This window comes from Lemur catta, chromosome 5 (genome assembly GCF_020740605.2).
Source record: "Lemur catta isolate mLemCat1 chromosome 5, mLemCat1.pri, whole genome shotgun sequence".
Lineage (NCBI taxonomy): Eukaryota > Metazoa > Chordata > Mammalia > Primates > Lemuridae > Lemur > Lemur catta.
This window is the reverse complement of record NC_059132.1, coordinates 44,990,229-45,017,479: the sequence shown is the minus strand read 5'-3', so window position 1 is coordinate 45,017,479 and position 27,251 is coordinate 44,990,229. Positions and strand designations below refer to the sequence as shown.

General features: G+C 39.3%; 1 protein-coding gene across 1 annotated transcript in view; it reads right to left on the bottom strand.

Moving 5' to 3' along the window:
* LOC123638218 (putative coiled-coil domain-containing protein 144C) overlaps positions 1–13,921 on the bottom strand; it is a 46,227-nt gene extending 32,306 nt beyond the window's left edge. The window contains exons 1-6 of the mRNA XM_045551672.1: positions 13,886–13,921; positions 9,435–9,555; positions 9,075–9,142; positions 6,874–6,967; positions 6,066–6,232; positions 3,194–4,150 (exon numbers count right to left, since the gene is read on the bottom strand). Of these exons, the coding sequence (XP_045407628.1) occupies positions 3,194–4,150; positions 6,066–6,232; positions 6,874–6,967; positions 9,075–9,142; positions 9,435–9,525 (1,377 nt within the window). The 5' untranslated portion in view covers positions 9,526–9,555; positions 13,886–13,921. The remainder of the gene's footprint in view (positions 1–3,193; positions 4,151–6,065; positions 6,233–6,873; positions 6,968–9,074; positions 9,143–9,434; positions 9,556–13,885) is intronic.
* Positions 13,922–27,251: the final 13,330 nt, after the last annotated feature.

Below are 27,251 nucleotides of genomic sequence, written 5' to 3'. Positions count from 1 at the left end.
AATCCCTTCTGAATCTACAAATGTCTGTTATTCCACTTTCTATGTTTACGTGTACACATGATATAGTTCCCACTTACAAGTGAGAACATGTGGTATTTTTCTTTTATTTCATTGAAGAGAATAGCCTCCAGTTCTATCCATGTTGCTGGGAAAGACCTAATTTCATTCTTTTTTTCTTCTGTGCTTTTACAAACCATGTAAATGAAAGGAAGGTGAAGGAAATGTCTACGTTTTGAAACAGTTTGTAAATCAGCCTAAATATTTGCATTTTGGAGAATACTAAAGATAGCCTTTCCATACAAGTTATCCTGAAATAGGCCGGGTGCGGTGGCTCATGCCTCTAATCCTAGTAATCTGGGAGGCTGAGGCGGGAGGATTACTTGGGGTCAGGAGTTCTAGACCGGCCTGAGCAAGAGCAAGACCCCGTCTCTACTGAAAATAGAAAAACTGAGCTGGGCAACTAAAAATAGAAACAAAAAATTAGCCGCGGCCGGGCGTGGTGGCTCACGCCTGTAATCCTAGCCCTCTGGGAGGCCGAGGCGGGCGGATTGTTTGAGCTCAGGAGTTCGAGACCAGCCTGAGCAAGAGCGAGACCCCGTCTCTACTGAAAATAGAGAGAAATTATATGGACAGCTAAAAATACATTTAGAAAAAATTAGCCGGGCATAGTGGCGCATGCCTGTAGTCCCAGCTACTCAGGAGGCTGAGGCAGGAGGATTGCTTGAGTCCAGGAGTTTGAGGTTGCTGTGAGCTACGATGATGCCACGGCACTCACTCTAGCCCGGGCAACAGAGTGAGACTCTGTCTCAAAAAAAAAAAAAAAAAAGGAAAGAAAAAAAAAATAGCCGGGCATTGTGGCAAGTGCCTGTAGTCCTAGCTACACAGGAGGCTGAGGCAGGAGGATCGCTGGAGCCCAGGAGTTTGAGGTTGCTGTGAGCTATGCTGATGCACAGCACTCTACCCAGGGTGACTGAGTGAGACTGTCTCAAAAAACAAGCAATACAAAAAAAACCAAGTTACCCCGAAATCCATGAAAGACATATACACAGATCCTGTGTCCATTCTCAAAACTGAAAATGGGAAATCAGAAAATATTATGGAACATTCCATGAAACATTATCCTCTTGGTTAATCAGGCTTCCCTCACCATAGCAATAGTGAAATCACTAAAGACCACAGTTGAACAACAACAACAAAAAAGGCTCTCAACTTCTGTGAGGAATGATGTTTAACTCTGCATTTTCCTAAAGATGTTATAAGAAAAACCATATGCAATTAGAAGAAAAAATGGCTGAATGACAGAGTTTAGAAAATAAATGCATGTAAAGATATATAACTAATAAAATCAATTATAATAAAAATACAAATGAAAGCTACACACTGAAATCACTATCATAAACACTTTATGTTACTTAACCAGCTATAGATGAACTGTTGACATGTTACATTTCATACATACTTGACTTTTGATTTGATCTATTTTCTTCTTTGAACCTGTCCCATCTTCTAAATTAACGTGACACGGTGAAACCTCTACAAAAGCCTCTGGCCTTGGTTCTTTTTTCAAGGTAGTAGCCAGTTCTTGTAGATGTCTCCCAAGTACCTGATATTTTTGTTACTTCATTTTATAAATCACCTTATTATTAAATCACGTTAAGAATATCTAACTCTAACATACATACTTTGAAAAATATCACCACATATATTCATTCACCTTCTTTTCCTCATGTGTACACATTCTTGTTTGTGACTGAATTCAGTTGAGATCACAGAAAGTGTCAGCTTCCTGCCAAATTGCTATCCTGTTACTTAATCAACAGATTCAGCCCACTAGTCACTTGTCCCCTGAGGAATTTGCAATGTTCCACGATCTAATGAAGTCTCAAAAAGAAATGGGTATGTGGGAGGGACCGATGGGGGTAGGAGATTCTACATTGTAAAATGCCTTCCTTCTTTTTTATCAGAAGCTTAAATCAACCTCACAGTTCCTCACATATTCAATTGCCTGCTCAAATCCTTCCCATAGATTCCTTTGTCAGAGTAAAAGCAAAATTCCAACAGCCTTCAAGGTCCTAGCATACCTGGCCTCCACCCTACTCCCTGACTTCGGCTCCTACCTCTCTCCCCTACTCACTCCATCCCCACTAGATGTGAATCCTGCCACACCTCATTAGTCTGAAAATGGGGATCCAATGCCAAACTCACAAATCACAGATACTATAGTTATCTTTATACTAGACAAAGTTATTTCCAAATCATAGTGATTGAGCTTTGAAATGACAATTATGAGCAAATTATGTGTAAAAATATACAAAGTAAATAAAAAATAACACTGAGAAGAGTAAATCAACTATGGTTTTGCTAAAATTCAGTAGTACATTATGATTTTTTTTTAAATTTCAGAGTATTACGGGGGTACAAATGCTGTGGTTACAGGAATTACTTTTGTGCAATTTGAGTCGAAGTTATAAGTGTGCCCATCACCGAGACAGCGTGCACTGTACCCTTTAGTTGCGAATTTACGTGTCCCCTCCTCTCCCCACCCGCCTGATTGGTTTCTGCTGAGTGTTACTACCATCTTATGATTTAATAAAAGTAAACTGCTGTTGAAGAATTGATAGGTCATAAACAGTACATCATTTCAAATTGAAATATTTTCAGATATAAGTCAAACAGACATGAATTAAAATAAAATTATGCCAACTAAAACATATAAAAAGCTACTGAAGTCAAAGTATTACAAGATACAGCAGTACATTTCAGTTCATCTCTGGAATCTAAACTTAATGGTCAGAGTAACCCACTTCACTGAATCTTAATTTCATAATACTCATTTCAGGTATAAACATTTCCATGTATCTGCTTCATCATGGTGTTAAAATGGGGCAACATAAAGACATTGAAATTGCATTTTACACAGTGTAAGTCTGCACTATTAATGTTAGTCTATACTGACAATTTGTAGCTTAACCTCTTAGAATTTCGAAGGTGACGTGATGTCTTTCCTCAAAGAACAGCATCTCTCACATCTATTTGCTGGAAACAAGGTATCTTTCTACGCTGACAGAGCAAATACTTTTATCATTCTAGATATTTTTGAATCCAGCTGGATTCAACATTTACCCATAATGAAATATTATTTGCAATTTTCTTTCAGGAGATTTGAAAAACATTTACCATTCTGTGTACTTACTGTTCTTTCTGCAGACTCTTTTTCCAAATGACACATTGTTTCTTTTAAACGATCACATTCATTGGTGAGCTCCTGAAGTTTTCCTTCTAGAAGCAGACTTTGCTTGTCACTGCCAGCTTGACTTTGTTTCACAATATCCTGAAGCTGGTCCTGGATATTGGTTACTGTCTCGTCTTTCTGGGCAGCTTTGTTGTGAGCAGCATGTAGTTGCTGTCGAAGCAACATATTTTCTCTTTGTAGTTCACAGAATCTCTGCTCTAGAGATTCCTGCTCCCCCATGTGTGGATTCACTTTGCTTTGGTCACTGCCATACGTTTGTTCTATTTCTTCCGTTTGGCACTGTGTTTGCCTTAGGTCTCTTTGTACAACTTCTAAAAACAACGTTTTTTCTCGGAGGAGCTCTCTTGTGTGATGGAGCTCCGTTTCCAGGCTATCGATCTTACTTTCTGCTTTAGAAAGTTTTTCAGAAAGAATCTCATTGTTTTCTTTTAGATTCGACATGGAAAAATTCATTTTGTCTTGTAAGTGATCCCACTCATCTCTTGCTGTGTAGAAAGCAAGCTCTAGGTGTTTTCTTGATGTCTCTCTTTCATCAAGATCACGTGTAGTGGCAGTCAGTCTGGAATGGCAAGAGGCAAGTTCTTCTTCCAGTCTTTCCTTGTTTTGTGTTTCACTCTCCAGTTTACACTTTAGCATTGCATTCTCAGCTGTGAGAACACAAAGCTTCTCACCATACTGACACACAGTTTTAGTTAATGTTTCCAAATTCCGCAATAGAGTCATGTAAACGTCATCATACTTTTCTTTCGTAATTTCCGTGTCCTTTGGATATTTCTTCTCATTTTCTTCATTCTGACTTTTAATTTTGTCTCTCTCCATTCTCACCATGGCAAGTTCCTCCTGCAACATGCGATTCTTATGGAGCAGATCTTTTTCTCTTTCTTGGCTATGAGAAATCTATGGAAAACCAAGGAAGCTTTTAGCTATCTCTCAATACAAGGACCTATCTATCATGATTTCCTCTGAAATTAAAAGATAACCTGTCCATTTATACAATGAAAGGGTTGCAGTAAGTGGATATACAACTGGAAAAGAAGTTGGAGCAAACCCTTCAACCTTATAGAGCATAAATTCCCACAGGATCAAAAATTTATTTGAAAACAATTAATCCATGAAAGTAAAAAAGAAACCACTACTGGATTTTTAAGGATCTCAGAACTGGAAAAACCTTTTCCTGAATTACAACAAACCCAAAGGCATAGAATGAAAGATTCATAAATTTGACTACATTTAAAAATTGGGTTTGCACTCTAATATCTAACCTTATACTACCCCCATGGTGAGAGCCTTAGGTCTGCCTATCTTTGGACAGATAAAATTTCCCAAAGTACTTTACGTTCCTTTTTCCTGGGAATATTCTCTAGATACTCTACTTTTCTAACATTTGTATAGTCTTCTTTTGCTATCACCTAGATTTTCCACTAAATAGCCAGATTTAGAGAATGTGACCTTGTGGGGCTTCATGACGACAAAGGAAGCTTTCCCCTTCTGCACTCAGCTTATTCTTTTCCCCACTGCCTTTTATCATTCTATGCTTATCCGGATCCTGGGATCTCAAAAAAAATGATGGTGTTCACTGAAATATATCAACCAAGTTTGCCACAACACAAGGGGCAGAGTGTAACTGCTGAGTTGCCAGTGCAGAATTCTGAAAAATGAGATGCTCCCCAAATTCCATATTCAATAGACATAAAAATTTATGGATGGAGAATGTACAGCATGAGTAATTACCTGCTTCACCTCCCTTATCTACTGATAATGGCAGTAAAACCAAGAAAGATGAAATGATTCCTCCAAAAGTGGTATTCCTAAAGTGGTATTACCTAGCGTTTTATGGCACCAAAAGAGACGAAGCAATGCCATCATGCTGAGTCACATAAATTATCAGAGAAATTCACCAAATTTGTCAGATAAATTAAAGGTGTGACTTTGTCAAAGTAATATAATGCCTTGGACGTAGAGGGGCGGGGTGGGAGGCCTCTTCTACTTTTACTTTTAAAGAAGAAATGTCTCCAGATTTTTGTCTACCACTGAAACTCAATGTCGAGAACTCAGCTTTCTACTCTGGAGTCAAATACTAAATTTTTGGCTGAGCATTTATGCTACTTATAAAATCATATGTGAAAAATCTAACCATACTTCATTAAACAACATAATATAAAGTTCCTATTCAACAGAAACATTTGAGAGTGGTGATTTTGAAATAAATATGTGGAAGTATGTGTATTTATTGTCCAAAATATTTAAAGTGGTCATGATGGAATTATAAGCTCCAAAAGTTTGACTTAACTGATCAACTCGCACACATAAAAGCACATTCAGAGATTCATTGGGCTGGCCACATTTGTTGCAACTCTCAAGGTTAGACACAGTTGTATCTCCTCTCAGTCACTGCGTCCTTCCCAATGTATTCCCATTGTGTTCTTTCCATGAATGCAATTCATCTTTCAGTCAATGGGGTGAGGGGGACCCTAGAGCTCATTATTAATAGATAGTTTTATCAATTTTCTTTATGCTTATCCTGGTGCAAGTGGTCACATGGTATACCGCTAAATTATTAGTAGTTTCCCAGTCCTTATGCCACCTGGGAGACTGATAGAGGGAGTTAGGTTGATGAAGAAATAATGATTATGAGAAACTTTTCCTGAAATCCAATCATGTACATAGCAGAAATAATCTATTTCTACACACAATTACATATATGGAAAACCCTATTTTACATATGAGCTTTTCATATCATAAGTAGAAAATCAAAATGGATCAAGAACTGATCAAGAGAAAAAACAAAGAGTAGCAGTAAGTGAACCCCTACCTCTTTTTCAAGCAGACCTTTTTCTTTCTCCACAGACAGTAATTCGACTTGTAACATGTCTACCTCATTCTTAAACTTTTGCGTATCTTGCCGTAATTCTTCTTTTAGATATACTTTTGATGCTCTGTCACTGTGTGGTGAAGAACTCAAATTTTCATGGTATGAACCTATGAAGTCACAACATTTTGCATGACATTAAATTACACCCACGGATAGCTGACCGTATCTGCTTGTATTGCTCTATGGTAGGGAAAAAGGAGCTCTGCAGGATCATGGGCCTCAACCATCAATGCCTTCACAACAGGAGGAGGACAGGTAGAATGGGAAAATTTTGCTCTACTTCTCTGTCAGGTTTTGGCACTGGACGCTCACTTTATATTCGTCCCACCTTTCTAATCCCCTGTTCTTCCATTTTCTGAAGAATTATTTTATTTGACCACTTTCTTTTACATCCTCCTTTTTCTCCTTCCTTCGCATACTCCCTGTACTCTTTGCCTTCCTCAGTCTTCATTCCCTCTTTGACTCCTTGCCTCCTCCTTATTTCCTGACTTCCCCCAGGTCTTAGACCATCTTGAAATGGAACTAACGATTCAGCTCCTTTCACTGACATTCTCAATTTCATCTGTTGCTAGCACCTGAGAAGATCTACAATGTGTCACCATTTCACTTCTCCTTTTCCTTACTAGGTATCTTAATAGGTGATTTTTTTTTTTTTTTTTTGGGCCTGGTAGAATAGATCAGGGCTCATGTTTTTAAACAAATGTTCTCCAAATGACTTTTTTTTTTTTTTTACAAATATGGTTCTTACCTTCTATTTGTCCATTTACTGTATTTCTTCCTTTTTGATCTACAGCCCTAGATGAAGGACCAACATCCTTCTGTACAGGACTCTTTGAGATACTCTGTCAAAATTTATATCAATAATGAGTTTCAATAAAAAAAAAAACCAAGAAGTTTCATCAAGACTTCCATCATGTTCTAAAAAAAAAAATCTGAATCTCCTATTTTAAACCCAGTCAGATCTAAAAGGAGAAATATCTATTGAAAATTAAAACGTTTCAATAGAATACTTCATCTATGCTCTCTAGATAAAGTTTACCTCTCATCTTCATATGGGATATTGACTGTAATCCAAGCACAGAATGCCAAAGCAAACAGATTTCTGGACAAAATATTAACTCATGTGAATATTTTAACAAAGAACTAACTTCAAAATGCCTAACTCGACTTTGCATTCCCCACCAAAAAAGTCAACTAAAAAAAAAAAAATATATATATATATACATATATATATATATATATATATATATATATATATAAAACACATTTGCTATAATACACTCGGCATTAAGCATTTAAAATATTTCTAATTCTAGAAACATTTTAGTGTTAAAACAGAACACTTGGCATGATATGAACTTTGGAATATGTCAATAAAAATGATGATGATGATGGTTACCCTCTTCCTGCTTCCTGGTCATTCCAGGATCCTACAGGTAAAATGATGAAATGTGATCCACTGATTTCTGTGCACAATGTTGTCCTCCTAGACTTTCACATGGCTGGTTCCTTCTTCAACCATGTGAAAGTTGGCCATTTAAATGTCACCTTCAGAGAAATCTTCTCTGACTACAGAATTACACTCTCACTCCCAGCTCCACCCTAACTACGAACCTCTTTAATATTGTCTAACCTAACCTTCTCTGTTTTCTTTATATGGAGCACTTAATAAGGACTATCAAATGTTTTTTGCTTACTACCTTTTCTATTCCTACCATTGCAGTAACAGAGTTCATCTTGTACATTCAGCATCTAACCACTAAGCACATAATCTGTACTCAGTAACAGGAATTTATTCAAGGTCAACACATGTAAAATCCTATCTGGAGGGTTATCAAGTGCCAAATCACTATATTCCTATAGCACATCTCCAGTAATGGTCTGCTGAAACTTAACATACCCCAGACTAACAAGCCACATGCCCATTCTAACTTCCCCATTCTTTTCTGGATGCTACTGCTTTCAGATTTACAAAAAACACCCTCGATATTTATTAACTCACTGAACACCAGTGTGATCATTTGACCTTACTTTTGTATACACACTTTCCAGTTAAAAACTGTTTTCACATTTCTTATCACAGTTATTCATCACCCATACATACAAGGTAGATATTAATATGACTTTTAAGAATGAGGTCACTAAAGGTCCAAGAGGATGAATCATTTTTTCCACTATTCCAGGGACAGTATGTGATACAACCAAGACACTAACCTATCTTCTGACTCCCACTCAGTGCTGGTACCACTGTGCAACAACTGCTTCTAAGAGGTCAGGCCATTTCCACCTCTTTCCACAGTTGTGCCCTTACTATACATTGTCATTATTTCAAGCATGGGTGCCACAAATATATTCAATGCATTCTATTCTTGAAAATGAATTCTACTTACCTGAACATCACTAAACCAAAATGTTACTATGATACTCCTATATTTACTATTACCCATACATTTCCTTCTCCTGAAATGGTCCTTGCAGACCGAAACTAGAATATCCAAATGCATTAAAACCTTCATGTATCAAGTATTATCATTTGAAGTTTCATGTTGCAAAAAATTCTCATCCAAACTGTTTCTCTCTGAGGGTCATTAGGCCCCTCACACATCCAGAAGTACCAAACAATCTTACATCGGGCCATGGGGTGACCTGGAATTGTTCTATAGGTTACAGATAAACATACTTCAGAGACCAAATTGATTCCCTGTCACTTCTAAGCCTTACTTGTTGCATTATACTGCCTGCACAAAGGAATGCTATAAACTGGCAGAATTGCATCATGCAGCCCTAACATACTTACAACACAATTACTTTCTTAATAATGAGGTGAAAATGTAAGAAAATAATTCCTTCTATATATATATACAGAGGTGAGAGTGAAAAGTCAGATCATCGCTTCTTAAGATTTAACAACACTCGAAGCTTATATTTTAAAAACACAACAGACAGTACCTCACAAGCCGAGTCCAAAGGTACTTCTACAACTTCATTTTCTCCAGATTCTAATGCGGACATCTTATCTATAAAATGTTATTCACAGATACACTCATGAGAACATTTTTTACTGTGTATTTTAAATACATACACGAATCTATCACCACTCATTTTCATTTAAGGAAATAAAATTACTAGCAAAAACTGATTTCAGGATTGAAGCAGCTACAGAGAGAAGAAGTTGATAATAGAAGAAAAACAAGAAAAGAAAAATATTTAACCGAAATGGATGTTGCATTTTGATCTACATACGTTAATTGGTGTTTTCATAACAGCATGTAAGCGTGGAAAAATTTTTAGCTATAGTCACTAACTTACCACTTCTGTTACTACGGCACACAGCAGTAAAACTGCCATTAGCATTTCGCACTTGAGGAGCATTTTCAATAATGCTGATACCATTTTCCATTTTTGTAGTTGATGGATTTGCTGTTCCCTCCTATTAAAAAAAAAAAATCCCAACTTCAGAACACATTGTATTTATTCACACACTTACCCACCCAGTCAGTTAAACAATACGTATTTATAGTGTCTATCAAATCATGGGCAATACTCTGGGAAAAGCTGAGCACATAAACAAAGGCAGATTCTGCACTACATTCAAGACAGGATTGAGATGTATTAAAAAAAAAAAACAGAAAAAGAAAATTCATTACTTCTATAATTGAACTGAATAAAGGACAGTAAGGGCATGAATAAGAGAACCGTCACTTCTACCTGGTAAACTGAGGAAATGCTGCAAAAATAGGACCAGATTTTGAAAAACAAAGTGAAGAAGGAGAGTATAAATGCTTTCTACACAGGGCAACTTGATGAAAAGGATGAGGCAGAACACAACTTGGTAATTAGGAGTAGCAAAGAAATGTGGTAAAATGACCACAGCTATAGGAAGCGGGATGGAGAGTGGAAATGGGAGAATCAGTCCCAACCACAGCAGACGTGTATGACCCAGAATGTGAACTATCCCCTTCAAGTAATGAGGATCCTCTGAATAAAGAGATGACTTAGGTCTTCACAAATATATTTTAGAAAGGTCACCCAGGCAGCAACGGAAAGATAAATGAACCTGGCGGGAGCCAGGATAACGAGAAAAGAGTATTTCAAAATTGTAAGTCAGAGAGTGAGTTAGGCTAATAAGATATGAAAAATGGTAAGCAGCTAGAACATATACAACTTGGTGAATGACTGGACTGGGGACTGCAGGGAGGGCTGCGGTGCAGGACTGTTCCTGCTTCAGAGTTTCACTGCTATTTATTAGGGCTCTTTACTAGGGTGAAGAAGCCAGATGGCAGAGTAGATTATGAAGATCAGGAAGACTCAGACAAGGGCCAAGGACAGCTTCATGTGACACTATAACAAGCTTGGGTACCCAGGGGATGTGATGTACAAGACAGATACATGTAAAAAAATCGGGAGGAGGAGTAACCTTACTTAAGAAAATTACACAGAGTAAAGAAGGTAAGTATTTGAAAAATATACTAAAGTGGTAGAATTCAATAATGTAAACTCTGAAATTCCAAAAATGAAAACCAGAGGTGGTAAAAAAAAAAATACTGTATATAATTTTTCAATTATCTAACTCAATATGTGTTTCAAGGACATAAAATGTGCTTTTATTTACATACACAAATGTTCATTTCTGGAATATTGCTGGGATATGCATTTTTAAAAGGAATCAAACTGTTGAATTTTCAAACACCGATTCAAGATGCCAATTCAAGAGGATTCCTTTGTAAAAATTAATCTTAAAAGTTTTAAACTGTAAAAGAGCTCCTTCTCCATTTGTGTGATTACAGAATTATGAGGCATGTTTAAATGCTACTATAACATACGAAGAAATGTAAAACCCCATGTTGAAATTGATGTGGTTTTCTTCTGCCCTGGTAAACAACATATGAATAGTTCTAATTTCTCTTTACACCAGATAAGCTATTAGTTAAAAATTGGAGATGGTATCTAGTTGAAGAAAATAAAGCTATGATTCCCCAAGTTAAAGATTAAAAATCTTCAGATATGACCGGGCGCGGTGGCTCAGGCCTGTAATCCTAGCACTCTGGGAGGACGAAGCGGGTGGATTGTTTGAGGTCAGGAGTTCGAGACCAGCCTCAGCAAGAGTGAGACCCCATCTCTACTAAAAATAGAAAGAAATTATCTGGCCAACTAAAATATATATATACAAAAAATTAGCCGGGCATGGTGGCACATGCCTGTAGTCCCAGCTACTGGGGAGGCTGAGGCAGTAGGATCGCTTAAGCCCAGGAGTTTGGGGTTGCTGTGAGCTAGGCTGACGCCACGGCACTCATTCTAGCCCGGGCAACACAGAAAGACTGTCTCCAAAAAAAAAAAAAAAAAAAAATCTTCAGATACATCTTCAATTATCAAGGAGGACTCAATGTTCATAAGAAGGAGAAGAAATCCGCTGAAAGGTAAACTGTACAGGATTCCTCAGGTTTAGAGATGAATGCATCTACAGGCCAAGTGGAACAGCTATGAATGCTAAAGTTCATAAATCTTCCTGAGAATGCCATAAAGAGTCCCCTTTGCGGGAGATATTTTTAAAAGTAAAAAATAATCACCCAGAGATGATGTTCTATATTCCACTGGAAACCATTCCTTCAGCATGTTTCTGTGATAAGAAAGGCACACAAAGCTACTACACAGAAACCTGTAACTAAATATGGAGACAGAGAGGGAATGAAGGGACAGACACTGAAGAAACCTTTTCTGCAAGGAAAATTTAGGTGGGTGTAAAACCATTTCAAAAGGTTCGGGCACATGGATGAACACACAAAGAAAAACAAGAAACATTCCCACTCAATTATGAATGTAAATCAAGAAAGAAAAGAAAAGCAATTTAGAACAATAAGATCTAAAAAAGAGACTTCTATTCAAAGCACATCCACAATAATACTAATATTTACGTGACAGTTACTTTTTGTCTCCACTTTTGTAGGCTTTAATTTTGTTATAAAATGAGGCATTCAAGTAGTGAAACATGGTCACACACCACTACCTGAATGCTGTAACCTTATAAATACAAAAAGAGAAAAATGGAAACAGAAACATTCCATCAGTTTCTCCTAGGAGAAAAAAACATGGGTAATCAGAATCCTAAACAGTAATGTGCGCCTTGTAATGATATCATGTCTTAAAGACACCTTTAGAAACGGTCACTAGAAAGAGCACAGAGGGGAATACAGGCAGAATGGCTAACTACAGATATCGGGCACTGGATCCTATGAGGGAAAACAGAAAGTCTCAGATGTTAACGCACACCCCAGGTGTAATTCTAAGGACAGAGTGCCAGAACCCACCACAGATCCTACGGGAAGAAGTTGCAGGGCAGAACAGGAAGGAGGAATGTTCTGGCAGAGAGAGACCCCAGAGGAACTGGGAGCCCCATGGAAAGGGTAGGTGGGGAGGTTTGTTTTTCCTCCCCTCACACCTCTGGCAGTCTGCAGGCCCCCCAAACTGTCAGACTGCCCCTCTGTCCTCAGGAGCCCAAGCGCTGCTGCCCTCAGGGAACTGGGAGCTTCTTGAGCACAGAGCACAAGGCTGCTGGCACCCTGGAGGTCATTCTCCCTCCCCACAGACCACAGAACACATGGTGGGCACCATACTACTTTCGCACCCATTGTGTGCCTCTGTGCTGCCCAGGGAGCTTCAGCCCTTCAGTTTCTCATTTCACTGGAACCCACACAAATGTGCTGCACAACCTACTCAGACTGCAGCAGCCAGAGGGGACCAGTGAATCTTGGGGAAACTGAGTGAGCCCACAGCTGTCACAGTCTGTGCAGAGTGCCTACAGGTGAGAGGACAACACAGTATGCCAGAAGGGATCCTTGGGACATTGGGGTCAAGAATGACAGGTCTCATCCTTTTAGACTCTTCTCCTCCTTCTCCTCCTCCTCCCCTGCCCACCCACACTGACACAGCCCTGGCAGTTCCTACAGATGCCACGCCTACTACAATAAGTGACATAATCGGATACTAACATGTCATCTGACATCCACTCAGTCCTGGTACCACCGTGCAACAGCTGCTTCTATCTAAGGGGTCAGACCCTTCCCATTTCTTTCCACAGTTGTGCCCTTACTGTCCATTGTCATTAAGTCATACTTGCCCTTGCAAAAGCATGGCAGCCACAAATATATTCTGTTCATTCTATTTTTGAAAATGAATTATATTCATCAAAATATCACTAAACCGATTTGTTATTACAATCTTACATATTGATTATTCCCCATAATTTTCCTTGTCCCATAGTGTTCCTTGAACATCTTTACTTGACAATCCAAACATATTAAAGTCTTCACATTTCAGCCATTATCTTTTGTAGTGCATGTTGGGAAATAATTATACTTCAACTCTTTCTCTCTGAGTATCTCTCATTAGACCTGTCCACATCCAGATGTACCCTACAGTCTTACACTGGGCTATGGGTTCCACTGCACTAATTGGGTAGGTTTGGATCAACATACTTCAGAGCGCTAATTGATTCCTTGTCACTTCTAAGCCTTAGTTTTTGCAGTACAGTGCACTGCCTTGTTAAATGAATGCTGCAAAAGAGCACAATTATACTAGGCAGCTGCTATATACTTAGCACAGAAATGTTTTCCTAACAACAAGCGGGAAATCATAAGACAATAACACCTTATATGCATATGCAGAGGCGAGAATGAAAAGTTAGATCACTGCTTTTCAGCTTTTAACCTCACTTAATGCTTAGGTTGTAACAGCATAACAACAACAACAACAAAACACAGTACCTCCGAAGCCCAATCCCAAGGTGACGACGCTTCCTCTTCCTTCGGTCCACACGTTAACAAGGACATCTTAGCTGTAAAATGTCATTCACAGAGTCATTTATGAGAACATGTGTGACTGTATATTTCAAATACCTACACAAGTCTACTGCCATTCACTTTTATTCAGATAAAATAAAAGTAATAGCAAAAAATTATTTCAGAATTGATGCAGATTAAAAGAACAAAAGGTAGGCCGTATGAAGGAATACAAGAAAAGAAAAATAATTACAGGAAATGGTTGTTACATTTGAAACCACATACGTTAACTGGTGCCTTTACAACAGTATTTAGGCATGGAAAAATCTCAGAGATAGTCACTGATTTACCGCTTCTGCTATTTTCACGCGTTACAGTAAAACTGACATTACTTTTTTGCTCTCGTGGAGCATTTTCAATAATACTCATACCATTTTCCTCTCTTAAACCTGCTGGCTTTGTTGTCTCCTCCTGTAAAAAAAAAAAAAAAAAAGAAATGCACTTCAGAACACATTGTATTTATTCTCTCACTCACCCACTCACTCAGTCAGATAACACACAGTCACTGTGTCTGCCAAATCATGGGCAATATTCTGGGACAAAGCGGAACATATAAATAGAAGGCAGATTCTGCCTGATATTCAAGCGGGACTTGAGATGTATGGAAGCAAATAAGAAAAATGGGTAAGTCACTAAGTCACCAGTTCGACAAATGGACTGAACAAAGTCTAGTGAGGGCACAATGGAGAGAACAGTCCGTTCTAACTGGGAACCTCCAGAAACGCTACCAAGAGAGGACTGGATTTTGAAAGGCACACAAAATACAGACCCAAGGTGTGAAGAATTTCTTGACATGTGGGATCAGCACAAGGATAAGGAAGCAACCAGGCAAATAGGCAAAGCAAAATAATGTGGTAAAACTGCAAAACAGCTATAGGAAGCGGGATGGAGAGGGAAAACGGGAGAATCAGTCATGGAATGAGCATCCCCTCAATGAGGAGATGACTTACATCTTCACAAATATATTTCAGAAAGGTCACCCAGGCAGCAATGGAAAGCTAAATGAACTTACCAAGCGGGGGTCTTCCAACATCATAAGTCAGAGAGTGAGTAAGCGTAATAAGATAGGAAAAATGGTGAGCAGGTAGAAGATACAGAACTTGCTGAATGAAAGAATTGGCGACTGGGGGGAGGACTGGAGAGCTGGACTGTTCCTGCTTGAGTCTTTCACTGCTATTTATTCGGGGTTGTTTACTGGGGTGAAGAAGCCAGATGTCGGAGTATATTACAGACAGTCAGGAAGACTCAGACAAGGGTCAAGGACAGCTTCACCTGGCAATGCGTCAAAGCTGAGGCACCCAGTGGACGTGATGCACAACACAGAGCTGGGTAAACACATTGGGCGTAGGATTCGGTAAGCTTACTCAGGAAAACTGTCTGGAGTTATGAAGGTAAATATTTGAAAACCATACAAAAGTGGTAGAATTCAATAAGGCAAACATAGAAAGAACTTGTTAACTCTAGAAGGATAAGGAGAGGAGGGAAATAAGAGACGGGATGCAATTTTTCAATTACATAACTCAGTGTTTGATTCAAGGATATGAAATATACTTTTATTTATATACGCAAATATTTACTTGCAGAAAATTGACGGGATATGCATGTTTAAATGAAATGAAATGAAATGGCTGAATTCTACAACACTGATTCAAAATGCCAGTTCAAGAGGATTCCTTTGTAAAAATTTATCTGATGAGTGTTAAACTGTAGAAGACCTCCTTCTCCATTTGTGTGATTACAGAATTAGGAGGCATCTTTAAATGCTACTATAATGTAAAAAGGAAACATAATACTCTATGTTGAATTTCACGTGCTTTTCCTTCTGCCCCGCTAAAGGACATACTAATAGCTCTAATGTCCGCTTTATGCCAGATAGGGTAGTAGTTAAGAGTCGGAGAGAGCATCTAGTATGAAGAAAGTAAACCCATGATTATCCACGTTGAAGATTAAAAATCTTCAGGTACAGCTACGATTGTCAAGGGGGACCCAATGTTCCTAGGAAGACAGAAGAATTTGACTGAAATGTCAAATGTAGAGGGTTCCTCAGTTTTAGAGATGAATGACTGTACAGGCCAGGTGGAACAACTGTGAATACGAAAGTTCACAAAGCATCCCGGGAACAATATACAGCGTGCGCTTAGCAGAAGATATTTTTAAAATTAAAAAATCATCGCCCAGAGATGATTTTGTATACTCCTTTGGAAACCATGCCTTAGCATGTTTCTGTGATAAAAGGTAGTTTATGTGAGCAAGCAATCGACAATTTTGTTTACGTTCACGTGGCATGTGTACATACAGGTGGCCATTAGGTACCGATATTATTGCCACAAGATAAATCAGAGTAACTCCAGAAAGAAATAATCGCTGCATTTATTTCTCTAAGAGGGTTGTGGCTCAAAATTGCCTTTCTGATTTCATCGAAACAGACTGAGAACCTCCTGTATATAACCTCACATTTCAATTTTCGTTAACAAAGATATCCAATCAAAGGCTTATTTATTTCTCTCTCCTTATTCTCCAAAAGATCTAAAACAGCCACCAAGATTATATCAAACAATAAGATAAATTACTTAGGTAACTGATGGAGTGACTGAACACTAAGTTGGACACGTTTAACAAGAAACAAAAGAGTCAAAAATACTTTTCATCATGTAGGACACAGATTTTACTAGATTCAAGACAAGACATCACTTTACTAAATTGAAAAGAAGTGAGAATTAAATTTTCTTTACTTCCCACATGGATTTTAACTGATGCTCACTAGGTGTACACATATGAGGACTAACATGTGATAATTTGAAACATTCATTTTAATAGAATCATACAGGGTAACTGGGATATCCATCACCTTAAATGATTCTCTTTTCTATATGCTAGCAACATTCAAATTATTCTCTTCTAGCAATTTTAAAATGTCCAGCTGATTAATGTTCATGACAATCATCTTAAACTCTCTTTCAGTCCTTCATTAACATCAGGGATATGTCATTCTGAAGAATCTTTTGCACTGACTGCCTCTCGTTTCTTAATTTGCATTTATTTTTATTTTTATTCATTTTTGTTTATTTCAGCTCATCATGGGGGTACATAAGTTCAGGTTATATACATTGTCCATGTCCCGCCCATCCCCCTGAGTCAGAGCCTCAAGCATGTCCATTCTCCAGACAGTGTCCCTGGCACTCACCATGCAGTCATACCTCCATCCCCTCCCACCCCACCTCCCAGAGTCTTAATTTGCATTGAAAAGCATTTCCATCTAGCACTCTGGGAGGCCCTGGCTGGTGGATCCTCTGAGCTCAGGAGTTCCAGACCAGCCTGAGCAAGAGCAAGACCCCCTCTCTACTAAAAATAGAGAGAAATGAGCAGGACAACTAAAAATATATAGAAAAAAATTAGCCAGGCATATTGGCGCATGCCTGTAGTCCCAGCCACTTGAGAGGCTGAGGCAGGAGGATTGCTTGAGTCCCGGAGTTTGAGGTTGCTGTGAGCGTGCTGATGCCATGGCACTCTAGCCCGCTGTCTCAAAAAAAATAATAAAAATAAAAATAAAAAATAAAAGCATTTTCTTCATATTTTTTAATGTGGAGAGATCCTGCTCTCATTTAACTCCACTATTTCTGAGGTGTTTTTATACTAATCTGTCATATTGACGCTCTTACTCAATCATTACGTTTATCTTGCCCTTCGCACATGAATTCTTCCCCTTCATTCATTCCTCCATCCACATATTTGTGGAGCAGCACTTTTGGGTTGCTTTCTAATTCTTTGCTCACACAGTGGCAGCCCTAAGAATTGTTTTCTCCCACCAAAGTTTATAAATCTCAATCCTGTACATCTCTCTCTCTTGTGATTACACTGGTTTCTATGATGACCTTGAGGCTATCCATTTCTTTCTAGGATCCTTGTCAGCATGATGAGGGTCAGGGGGTGGTATGTGAACAAAGTGTGGGGAAAAGAAGGGGTTTTTGTTGTTGTGGGTCCTTAAACTAACTTACCTCTGTGTGACCTTCCTCAGTTGAAGACATCAAGAAAGGTTGCAGACCAGGGCCATGTGTTTCCACGAAACGAGCATGAAAGCCCTGGACTTTGACTGACGTCGGAAGGCTTTCAACCACATCTCGATGATGAGAAATACCGTCCTGTAACATGGTTTCCTTTTCTGTTCCCACACCATTATATTTGCCTTTTACTACTGCAAAAATAAAGAGTATATGAAAATATGTGTAATTAGTTAACAAGGAATAACACAATATAGGCAGTCTTGAAATAGCTTACCACTTTTCGTGAGTTGCTGAGAAGTGGCCATTGGCTTCGTCAATCCCGGTTGTGCAACATTCTAGAAAGAAAAACAGAAGCCTTAATAAAAATGAGTATCAACATGGGTAACTCAAGTGTAATGTTCACCATTACCAGACGAATCAACACAACGTGCACAGATTGTGGAATAACTTGAATGTAGACCCAACACTCAATTCTGTCATTATTTAACATATATCTTTACGTGGGGAGAGCGTTATGGGAGCTACTACAGATGTCCTCAAAATATTATCCCCCTCATCCCTACTTCATTACCATACAAACACTGTGATTCATTTAGAGTATTTTCTTAACCAGAATAACCTAGGACAAAAATTTTCTGACATAGTTGAGAGCATTTCTGAAACAACTAACATTAAGGAACTTACAGTCATCATGTGTTATATTTTTACATCCATCCACGTGATTTATATTTGTATGAATTATCTCTTGCCCATGAATATGTGGGAGTTTAGTTTTTACTAGTACCTTACCTAAAAGGATGGAGATGCAAAGTAGTATAAGACACTTCTATCTTGCTTGACAAAAAGCTACAGAGAAATGATTGTGCCCACTCAGGTCTTTGCAAGAAAGAGAGAAATAAACGGGAATAAAACTCATATGGCACTGATGGATGAAAGAAAGGCACACATAGCTACTAAAAAGAAACCTATAACTAAATATGGAGGCAGAGAGGGAATGAAGAGACAGACACTGAAGAAACGTCTCCTGCAAGGAAAATTTAGGTGGGTGTAAAACCATTTCAAAAGCTGCGGGCACATGGATGAACACACAAACAAAAACAAGAAACATTTCCACTCAATTATGAATGTAAATCAAGAAAGAAAAGAAAAGACATTCAGCACAATAAGATCTATAACAGAGACTTCTGTTCATAGCACATCCACAATAATACTGACTAACATTTATGTAACAGTTACTTTTTGTCTCCACTTTTGTACACTTTAATTTATTGCTATAAAATGAGGCATTCAAGTAGTGAAACATGGTCACATACCACTATCTGAAAGCTGTAAACTTATAAATACAAAAAGAGAAAAATAGAAACAGAAACATTCCATCAGTTTCTCCTAGGAGGAAAAAAAAAAAAAATGGGTAATCAGAATTCTAAACAGTAATGTGCAGCTTGTGATGATATCATGTCTTAAAGATACCTTCAGAAACCCTCACTAGAAAGAGCACAGAGGGGAATACAGGCAGAATGGGTGACTACAGATATCGGGCACCGGACCCTACGAGGAAGAACAGAAAGTCTCAGATGGTAAGGCACACCCCAGGTGTAATTCTAAGGACACAGTGCCAGAACCAACCACAGATCCCACGGGAAGAAGACGCAGGGCAGAACAGGAAGGAGCAACGGGTTGTAGCAGAGAGAGACCCCGGAGGACCTGGGAGCCCCACGGAAAGGGTAGGTGGGGAGGTTTGTTCTTCCTCCCCTCACACCTCTGGCAGTCTGCAGGCCCCCAAACTGTCAGACAGCCCCTCTGTCCTCAGGAGCCCAAGCGCAGCTGCCCTCAGGGAACTGGGAGCTTCTTGAGCACAGACCACAAGGCCGCTGGCACCCTGGAGGTCGTTCTCCCTCCCCACAGACCACAGCCCACGTGGTGGGCACCATACTGCTTTCGCACCCATTGTGTGCCTCTGTGCTGCCCAGGGAGCTTCAGCCCTTCAGTTTCTCATTTCACTGGAACCGACACAAATGTGCTACACAACCCACTCAGACTGCAGCAGCCAGAGGGCACCAGTGAATCTCGGGGACCTGAGCGGTCTCACAGCTGGCACATTCTGGGCAGGCTGCCTACATGTGAGAGGACAGCACCGAATCCCAGAAAGGATCCTTGAGACACAGGTGTCAAGAATGACAGGTCTCATTCTTTTAGACCCTTCTCATCTTGCTCCTCCCTCCCCCTTCTTTCCACCGCTGCTGGCATAGCCCTGGCAGTTCCTGCAGATTTCATGCCTAGTGTAATCAGTGACATAACCAGGATGCTAACATGTCACCTGACTTCTCCTCCGTCCAGGTACCACTGTGCAGCAGCTGCTTCTACCTAAGAGGTCAGGCCCTTCCAAGCTCTTTCCACAGCTGTCCCCTTAGTATATGTCATCACTAGTTCCTACCTACCCTTGTAAAAGCACAGCAGCCACAAATATATTTAGCGCATTTTGTTTTTGAAAACAAATTCTACTCATCAAAATATCAGTAAATAGAATTGCTGTAATTAAACTCTCACGTATTTACTATTCCCCATACTTTTCCATCTCCTGTTTCCTCAATATCCTGACTTGACTATCCAACGTTTTAAAATCTTCAGGTTTCAGGCACTATCTTTGTTACTTCCAGCTTCCAAAACATTCTACTCCAAACTCTTTCTCTTTGAATGTCACTGGACCTTTCACACGTTCACATGTACCATGCAATTTTACATTTGGCCACGGCTTGACCCGGAAGAATTCTTTAGCTTGTAGGTCAACATACTTGAAAGCCCAAATTGATTCTTTCCCACTTCTAAGCCTTATTTTTTACCCTACAGTATGATGGCCTCTTAAAAAAATGCAGCAAACTAGTAGAATTATACTGTACAGCTGTAATGTCCTTAGCACATTATTATTTACTGACCTATAAGCTGAAAACTGTAAGACGATCAGCCCTTATATGAAAATGCAGAGGTCAGACTGTGACATCACACCACCCCTTCTGGGATTTTAACTTCACTCAATGCTTAGATTTTAACAGCATAACAACAACAACAACAAAACACAGTACCTCCGAATCCGAATCCCAAGGTGACGACGCTTCCTCTTCCTTCGGTCCAGATGTTAACAAGGACATCTTAGCTGTAAAATGTCATTCACAGAGTCATTTATGAGAACATGTGTGACTGTATAATTCAAATACCTACACAAGTCTACTGCCATTCACTTTTATTCAGATGAAATAAAAGTAATAGCAAAAAATTATTTCAGAATTGGTGCAGATTAAAAGAACAAAAGGTAGGCCGTATGAAGGAGTACAAGAAAAGAAAAATAATTACAGGAAATGGTTGTTACATTTGAAATCACATACGTTAACTGGTGCCTTTACAACAGTATTTACGCATGGAAAAATCTCAGAGATAGTCACTGATTTACCGCTTCTGCTATTTTCACGCGTTACAGTAAAACTGACATTACATTTTAGCTCTCGTGGAGCATTTTCAATAATACTCATACCATTTTCCTCTCTTAAATCTGCTGGCTTTGTTGTCTCCTCCTGTAAAAAAAAAAAAAAAAGAAATGCACTTCAGAACACATTGTATTTATTCTCTCACTCACCCACTCACTCAGTCAGATAATACACAGTCACTGTGTCTGCCAAATCATGGGTAATATTCTGGGACAAAGGGGAACATATAAAGAGAAGGCAGATTCTGCCTGATATTCAAGCGGGACTTGAGATGTATGGAAGCAAATAAGCAAACAAATGGGTAAGTCACTAAGTCACCAGTTCGACAAATGGACTGAACAATGTCCAGTGAGGGCACAAAGGACAGAACAGTCCGTTCTAACTAGGAAACTCCAGAAACGCTACAAAGAGAGGAATGGATTTTGAAAGACACACAAAATACAGACCGAAGGTGTGAAGAATTTCTTGACATGTGGGATCAGCACAAGGATAAGGAAGCAACCAGGCAAATAGGGGAAGCAAAATAATGTGGTAAAACTGCAAAAAGCTACAGGAAGCGGGATGGAGAGGGAAAATGGGAGAATCAGTCTGAACCACACCAGTCACGTGCCATCCTAGAACATCAGCTGTCCCCTTCATGGAATGAGGATACCCTCAATGAGGAGATGACTTACATCTTCACAAATAAATTTTAGAAAGGTCACCCAGGCAGCAATGGAAAGCTAAATGAACTTACCAAGTGGCGGTGGGGGGCAGGAGTCCAGAAAACAGTCTTCCAACATCGTAAGTCAGAGAGTGAGTAAGCATAATAAGATAGGAAAAATGGTGAGCAGGTAGAAGATACAAAACTTGGTGAATGACAGAATTGGTGACTGGGGGGAGGACTGGAGAGCTGATTGCTCCTGCTTGAGTCTTTCACTGCTATTTCTTTGGGGTTGTTTCCTGGGGTGAACAAGCCAGATGTCGGAGTATATTATGGACAGTCAGGAAGCCTTACACAAGGGTCAAGGACACCTTCACCTGGCAATGCGTCAAAGTTGAGACACCCAGTGGACGTGATGCACAACACAGAGCTGGGTAAACACATTGGGCATAGGATTCCGTAAGCTTACTCGGGAAAATTATCTGGAGTTATGAAGGTAAATATTTGAAAAGCATACAAAAGTGGTAGAATTCAATAAGGCAAACATAGAAAGAACTCGCTAATTCTAGAAGGATAAGGAGAGGAGGGAAATAAAAGACGGGATGCAATTTTTCTATTACATAACTCAGTGTCTGATTGAAGGATATAAAATATACTTTTATTTATATACACAAATATTTACTTAAAGAAAATTGCCGGGATATGCATGTTTAAATGAAATGAAATGAAACAGCTGAATTGTACAACAGTGATTCAAAATGTCAGTTCAAGAGGATTCCTTTGTAAAAATTTATCTGATGAGTGTTAAACTGTAGAAGGTCTCCTTCTCCATTTGTGTGATTACAGAATTAGGAGGCATCTTTAAATGCTACTATAATGTAAAAAGGAAACATAATACTCTATGTTGAATTTCACGTGCTTTTGCTTCTGCCCCAGTAAAGGACATACTAATAGCTCTAATTTCCCCTTTATGCTAGATAGGGTAGCAGTTAACAGTCAGAGAGAGCATCTAGTATGAAGAAAGTAAAGCCATGATTGTCCACATTGAAGATTAAAAATCTTCAGGTACACCTACGGTTGTAAAGGGGGACTCAATGTTCCTAGGAAGACAGAAGAATTTGACTGAAATGTCAAATGTACAGGGTTCCTCAGTTTTAGAGATGAATGACTGTACAGGCCAGGTGGAACAACTGTGAATACGAAAGTTCACAAAGCTTCCCGGGGATAATATAAAGCGTGCCCTTAGCGGGAGATATTTTTAAAATTAAAAAATCATTGCCCAGAGATGATTTTGTATACTCCTTTGGAAACCATGCCTTCAGCATGTTTCTGTGATAAAAGGTAGTTTATGTGAGCAAGCAATCGACAATTTTGTTTACGTTGTCGTGGCATGTGTACATACAGGTGGCCATTAGGTACTGATATTATTGCCACAAGATAAATCAGAGTAACTTCAGAAAGAAATAATCGCTGCATTCATTTCTCTAAGAGGGCTGTGGCTCAAAATTGCTTTTCTGATTTCATCGAAACAGACTGAGAACCTCCTGTATATAACCTCACATTTCAATTTTCGTTAACAAAGATATCCAATCAAAGGCTTATCTATTTCTCTCTCCTTATTCTCCAAAAGATCTAAAACAGCTACCAAGATTATATCAAACAATAACAGATATTACTAGGTTAAGTAACGAGAGACCAAACACTAACTGAGAAACCTTAAACAAGAAACAGAAGAGTCAAAACTTAATAATTCATTAATAAAATCTGACAAGCCTGAAAGAGATAGCACTTTACATGACCTATGACACAGGTTTTACTTGACCCTCAGTTCTCTGATTTGTTCCCCTACATCTTCTCATGGGGAGAGGATTATGAGAGCTCATACAGACATCTTCCAAATATCACTCCCCTTACTGCTAATGCATTATTATGAAAGCGTTATGATATCCATTAGATTATTTTCATAACAAGAATAACCTACGACAAACATTTCCCGAGGTAGTCTGAGCATTTCTGAAATAAGTACCATTAAGTAACTTACATTAATTTTGTGTTATATTTTGCAATGCGTTCACATGATTTATACTTCTGTGAATTATCTCTTGTCTGGGAATATGTCGGAGTTTAGATTTTAGTAGTACTTATGAACAAGGGTCGACATTGCAAAAACTTCAAGTCGCTGCTATCGTGGTTTGTCAAAAAGCTAAAGATAAATGATTGTACCCACTCAGGGCTTTGCAAGAAAGGGAGAAATACACAGGAATAAAACCTCTTGGGCAATGATGGATGAATGAAAGGCACACATAGCTACTACACACAAAGGTGTAACTGAATATGGGGTCAGAGAGGGAATGAAGGGACAGAGACTGAAGAAACGTCTTCTGCAAGAAAAATCTAGGTGGATGTAAAACCATTTCAAAAGGTGGGGGAGCACGGACGAACACCAGAAACAAAAAGAAGAGATATTCCCAGTCTATGAGCTCTGAACATAAATCAAGGAAGAAAAGAAAAAACATTTGGAGCAGAAAGATATATTAACAGACATTTTTGTTCGTAGCACATCCCTAATAATGAAGTCTTTCCCTTGACAGTTGCTTTTTGTGTCTACTTCTGTAGACTTTGATATTATTGCTATAGAATGAGACATTCAAGCACTGAAAAATCCTCACCTACCACTACCTGAAAGCTGAGAAAGAAAAACAAAACCAAAACTGTGCCATCAATTTCCACCTTGAGGAAAAATGGGGAATCAGAATTCTAAAAAGTAATGTGTAGCTCGTAGTGATATCATGTCTTAAAGATATCTTCAGAAACACTCACTAGAAAGAGCACAGAGGGGAATACAGGCAGAATGGCTGATTACAGATATCGGGCACTGGATCCCACGAGGAAGAACAGAAACTCTCAGATGGTAAGGCACACCCCAGGTGTAAATCTAAGGACACAGTGCCAGAACCCACCGCAGATCCCACGGGAAGAACTCACAGGGCAGAACAAGAAAGAGCAAGATTCTGGCAGAGAGAGACCCCGGAGGACCTGGGAGCCCCACGGAAAGGGTAGGTGAGGAGGTTTGTTTTTCCTCCCCTCACACCTCTGGCAGTCTGCAGGCCCCCAAACTGTCAGACAGCCCCTCTGTCCTCAGGAGCCCAAGCGCTGCAGCCCACAGGGAACTGGGAGCTTCTTGAGCACAGACCACAAGGCCGCTGGCACCCTGGAGGTCGTTCTCCCTCCCCACAGACCACAGACCACAGCCCACGTGGTGGGCACCATACTGCTTTCGCACCCATTGTGTGCCTCTGTGCTGCCCAGGGAGCTTCAGCCCTTCAGTTTCTCATTTCACTGGAACCGACACAAATGTGCTACACAACCCACTCAGACTGCAGCAGCCAGAGGGCACCAGTGAATCTCGGGGACCTGAGCGGTCTCACAGCTGGCACATTCTGGGCAGGCTGCCTACATGTGAGAGGACAGCACCGAATCCCAGAAGGGCTCCTTGAGACACAGGTGTCAAGAATGACAGGTCTCATTCTTTTAGACCCTTCTCATCTTGCTCCTCCCTCCCTCTTCTGGCCACCGCTGCTGGTACAGCCCTGGCAGTTCCTGCAGATTTCATGCCTAGTGTAATCAGTGACATAACCAGGATGCTAACATGTCACCTGACTTCTCCTCCGTCCAGGTACCACTGTGCAGCAGCTGCTTCTATCTAAGAGGTCAGGCCCTTCCAAGCTCTTTCCACAGTTGTTCCCTTACTATAAGTCATCAGTAGTTCCTACCTACCCTTTTAAAAAGCACAGCAGCTACAAATATATTTAGTGCATTTTGTTTTTGAAAACAAATTCTACTCATCAAAATATCACTAATTAGAATTGTTGTTATTATACTCTCACGTATTTACTATTCCCCACACTTTTCCATCTCCTGTTTCCTCAATACTCGACTTGACTATCCAACATTTTAAAATCTTCAGGTTTCAGGCACTATCTTTTTTAATTCCAGCTTCCAAAACATTCTACTACAAACTCTTTCTCTTTGAATGTCATTAGACCTTTCACACGTTCCCATGTACCATGCAACTTTACTTTTGGCCACGGCTTCACCCGGAAGAAATCTTTAGCTTGTAGGTCAACATACTTGAAAGCCCAAATTGATTCTTTCCCACTTCTAAGCCTTATTTTGTACCCTACAGTATGATGGCCTCTTAAAAAAAATGCAGCAAACTAGAAGAATTATACTGTACAGCTGTAATGTACTTAGCACACCATTATTTTCTGAATTATAAGCTGAAACTTGTAAGACGATCAGCCCTTATATGCCAATGGCGAGGTCAGACTGTGACATCACACCACCCCTTCTTTGATTTTAACATCACTCAGTGCTTAGGTTTTAACCCCATAACACCACTGCCACCACACAGTACCTCCGAATCCGAATCCCAAGGTGACGACTCTTCCTCTTCCTTTCGTCCAGATGTTAACAAGGACATCTTAGCTATGAAATGTCATTCACAGAGTCATTTATGAGAACATGTCTGACTGTATATTTCAAACACCTATACAAGTCTACTGCCATTCATTTTTATTTAGATGAAATAAAATTAATAGCAGAAAATTATTTCAGAATTGATGCAGATTAAAAGAACAAAAGGTAGGCCGTATGAAGGAAAACAGGAAAAGAAAAGTAATTACAGGCAATGGTTGTTACATTTGAAACCACATACGTTAACTGGTGCCTTTACAACAGTATCTACACACAGAAAAATCTCAGAGATATTCACTGATTTATCGCTTCTGCTATTTTCACGTGTTACAGTAAAAGTGACATTATTTTTTTGCTCTCGTGGAGCATTTTCAATAATACTCATACCATTTTCCTCTCTTAAACCTGCTGGCTTTGTTGTCTCCTCCTGTAAAAAAAAGAAAAAAAAAAAGAAATGCACTTCAGAACACATTGAATTTATACACTCACTCACCCACTCACTCAGTCAGATAATACACAGTCACTGTGTCTTCCAAATCATGGGCAATATTGTGGGACAACGCGGAACATATAAATATAAGGCAGATTCTGCCTGATATACAAGCGGGATTTGAGATGTATGGAAACAAATAGGAAGACAAATGGGTAAGTCACTAAGTCACCAGTTCGACAAATGGACTGAACAAAGTCTA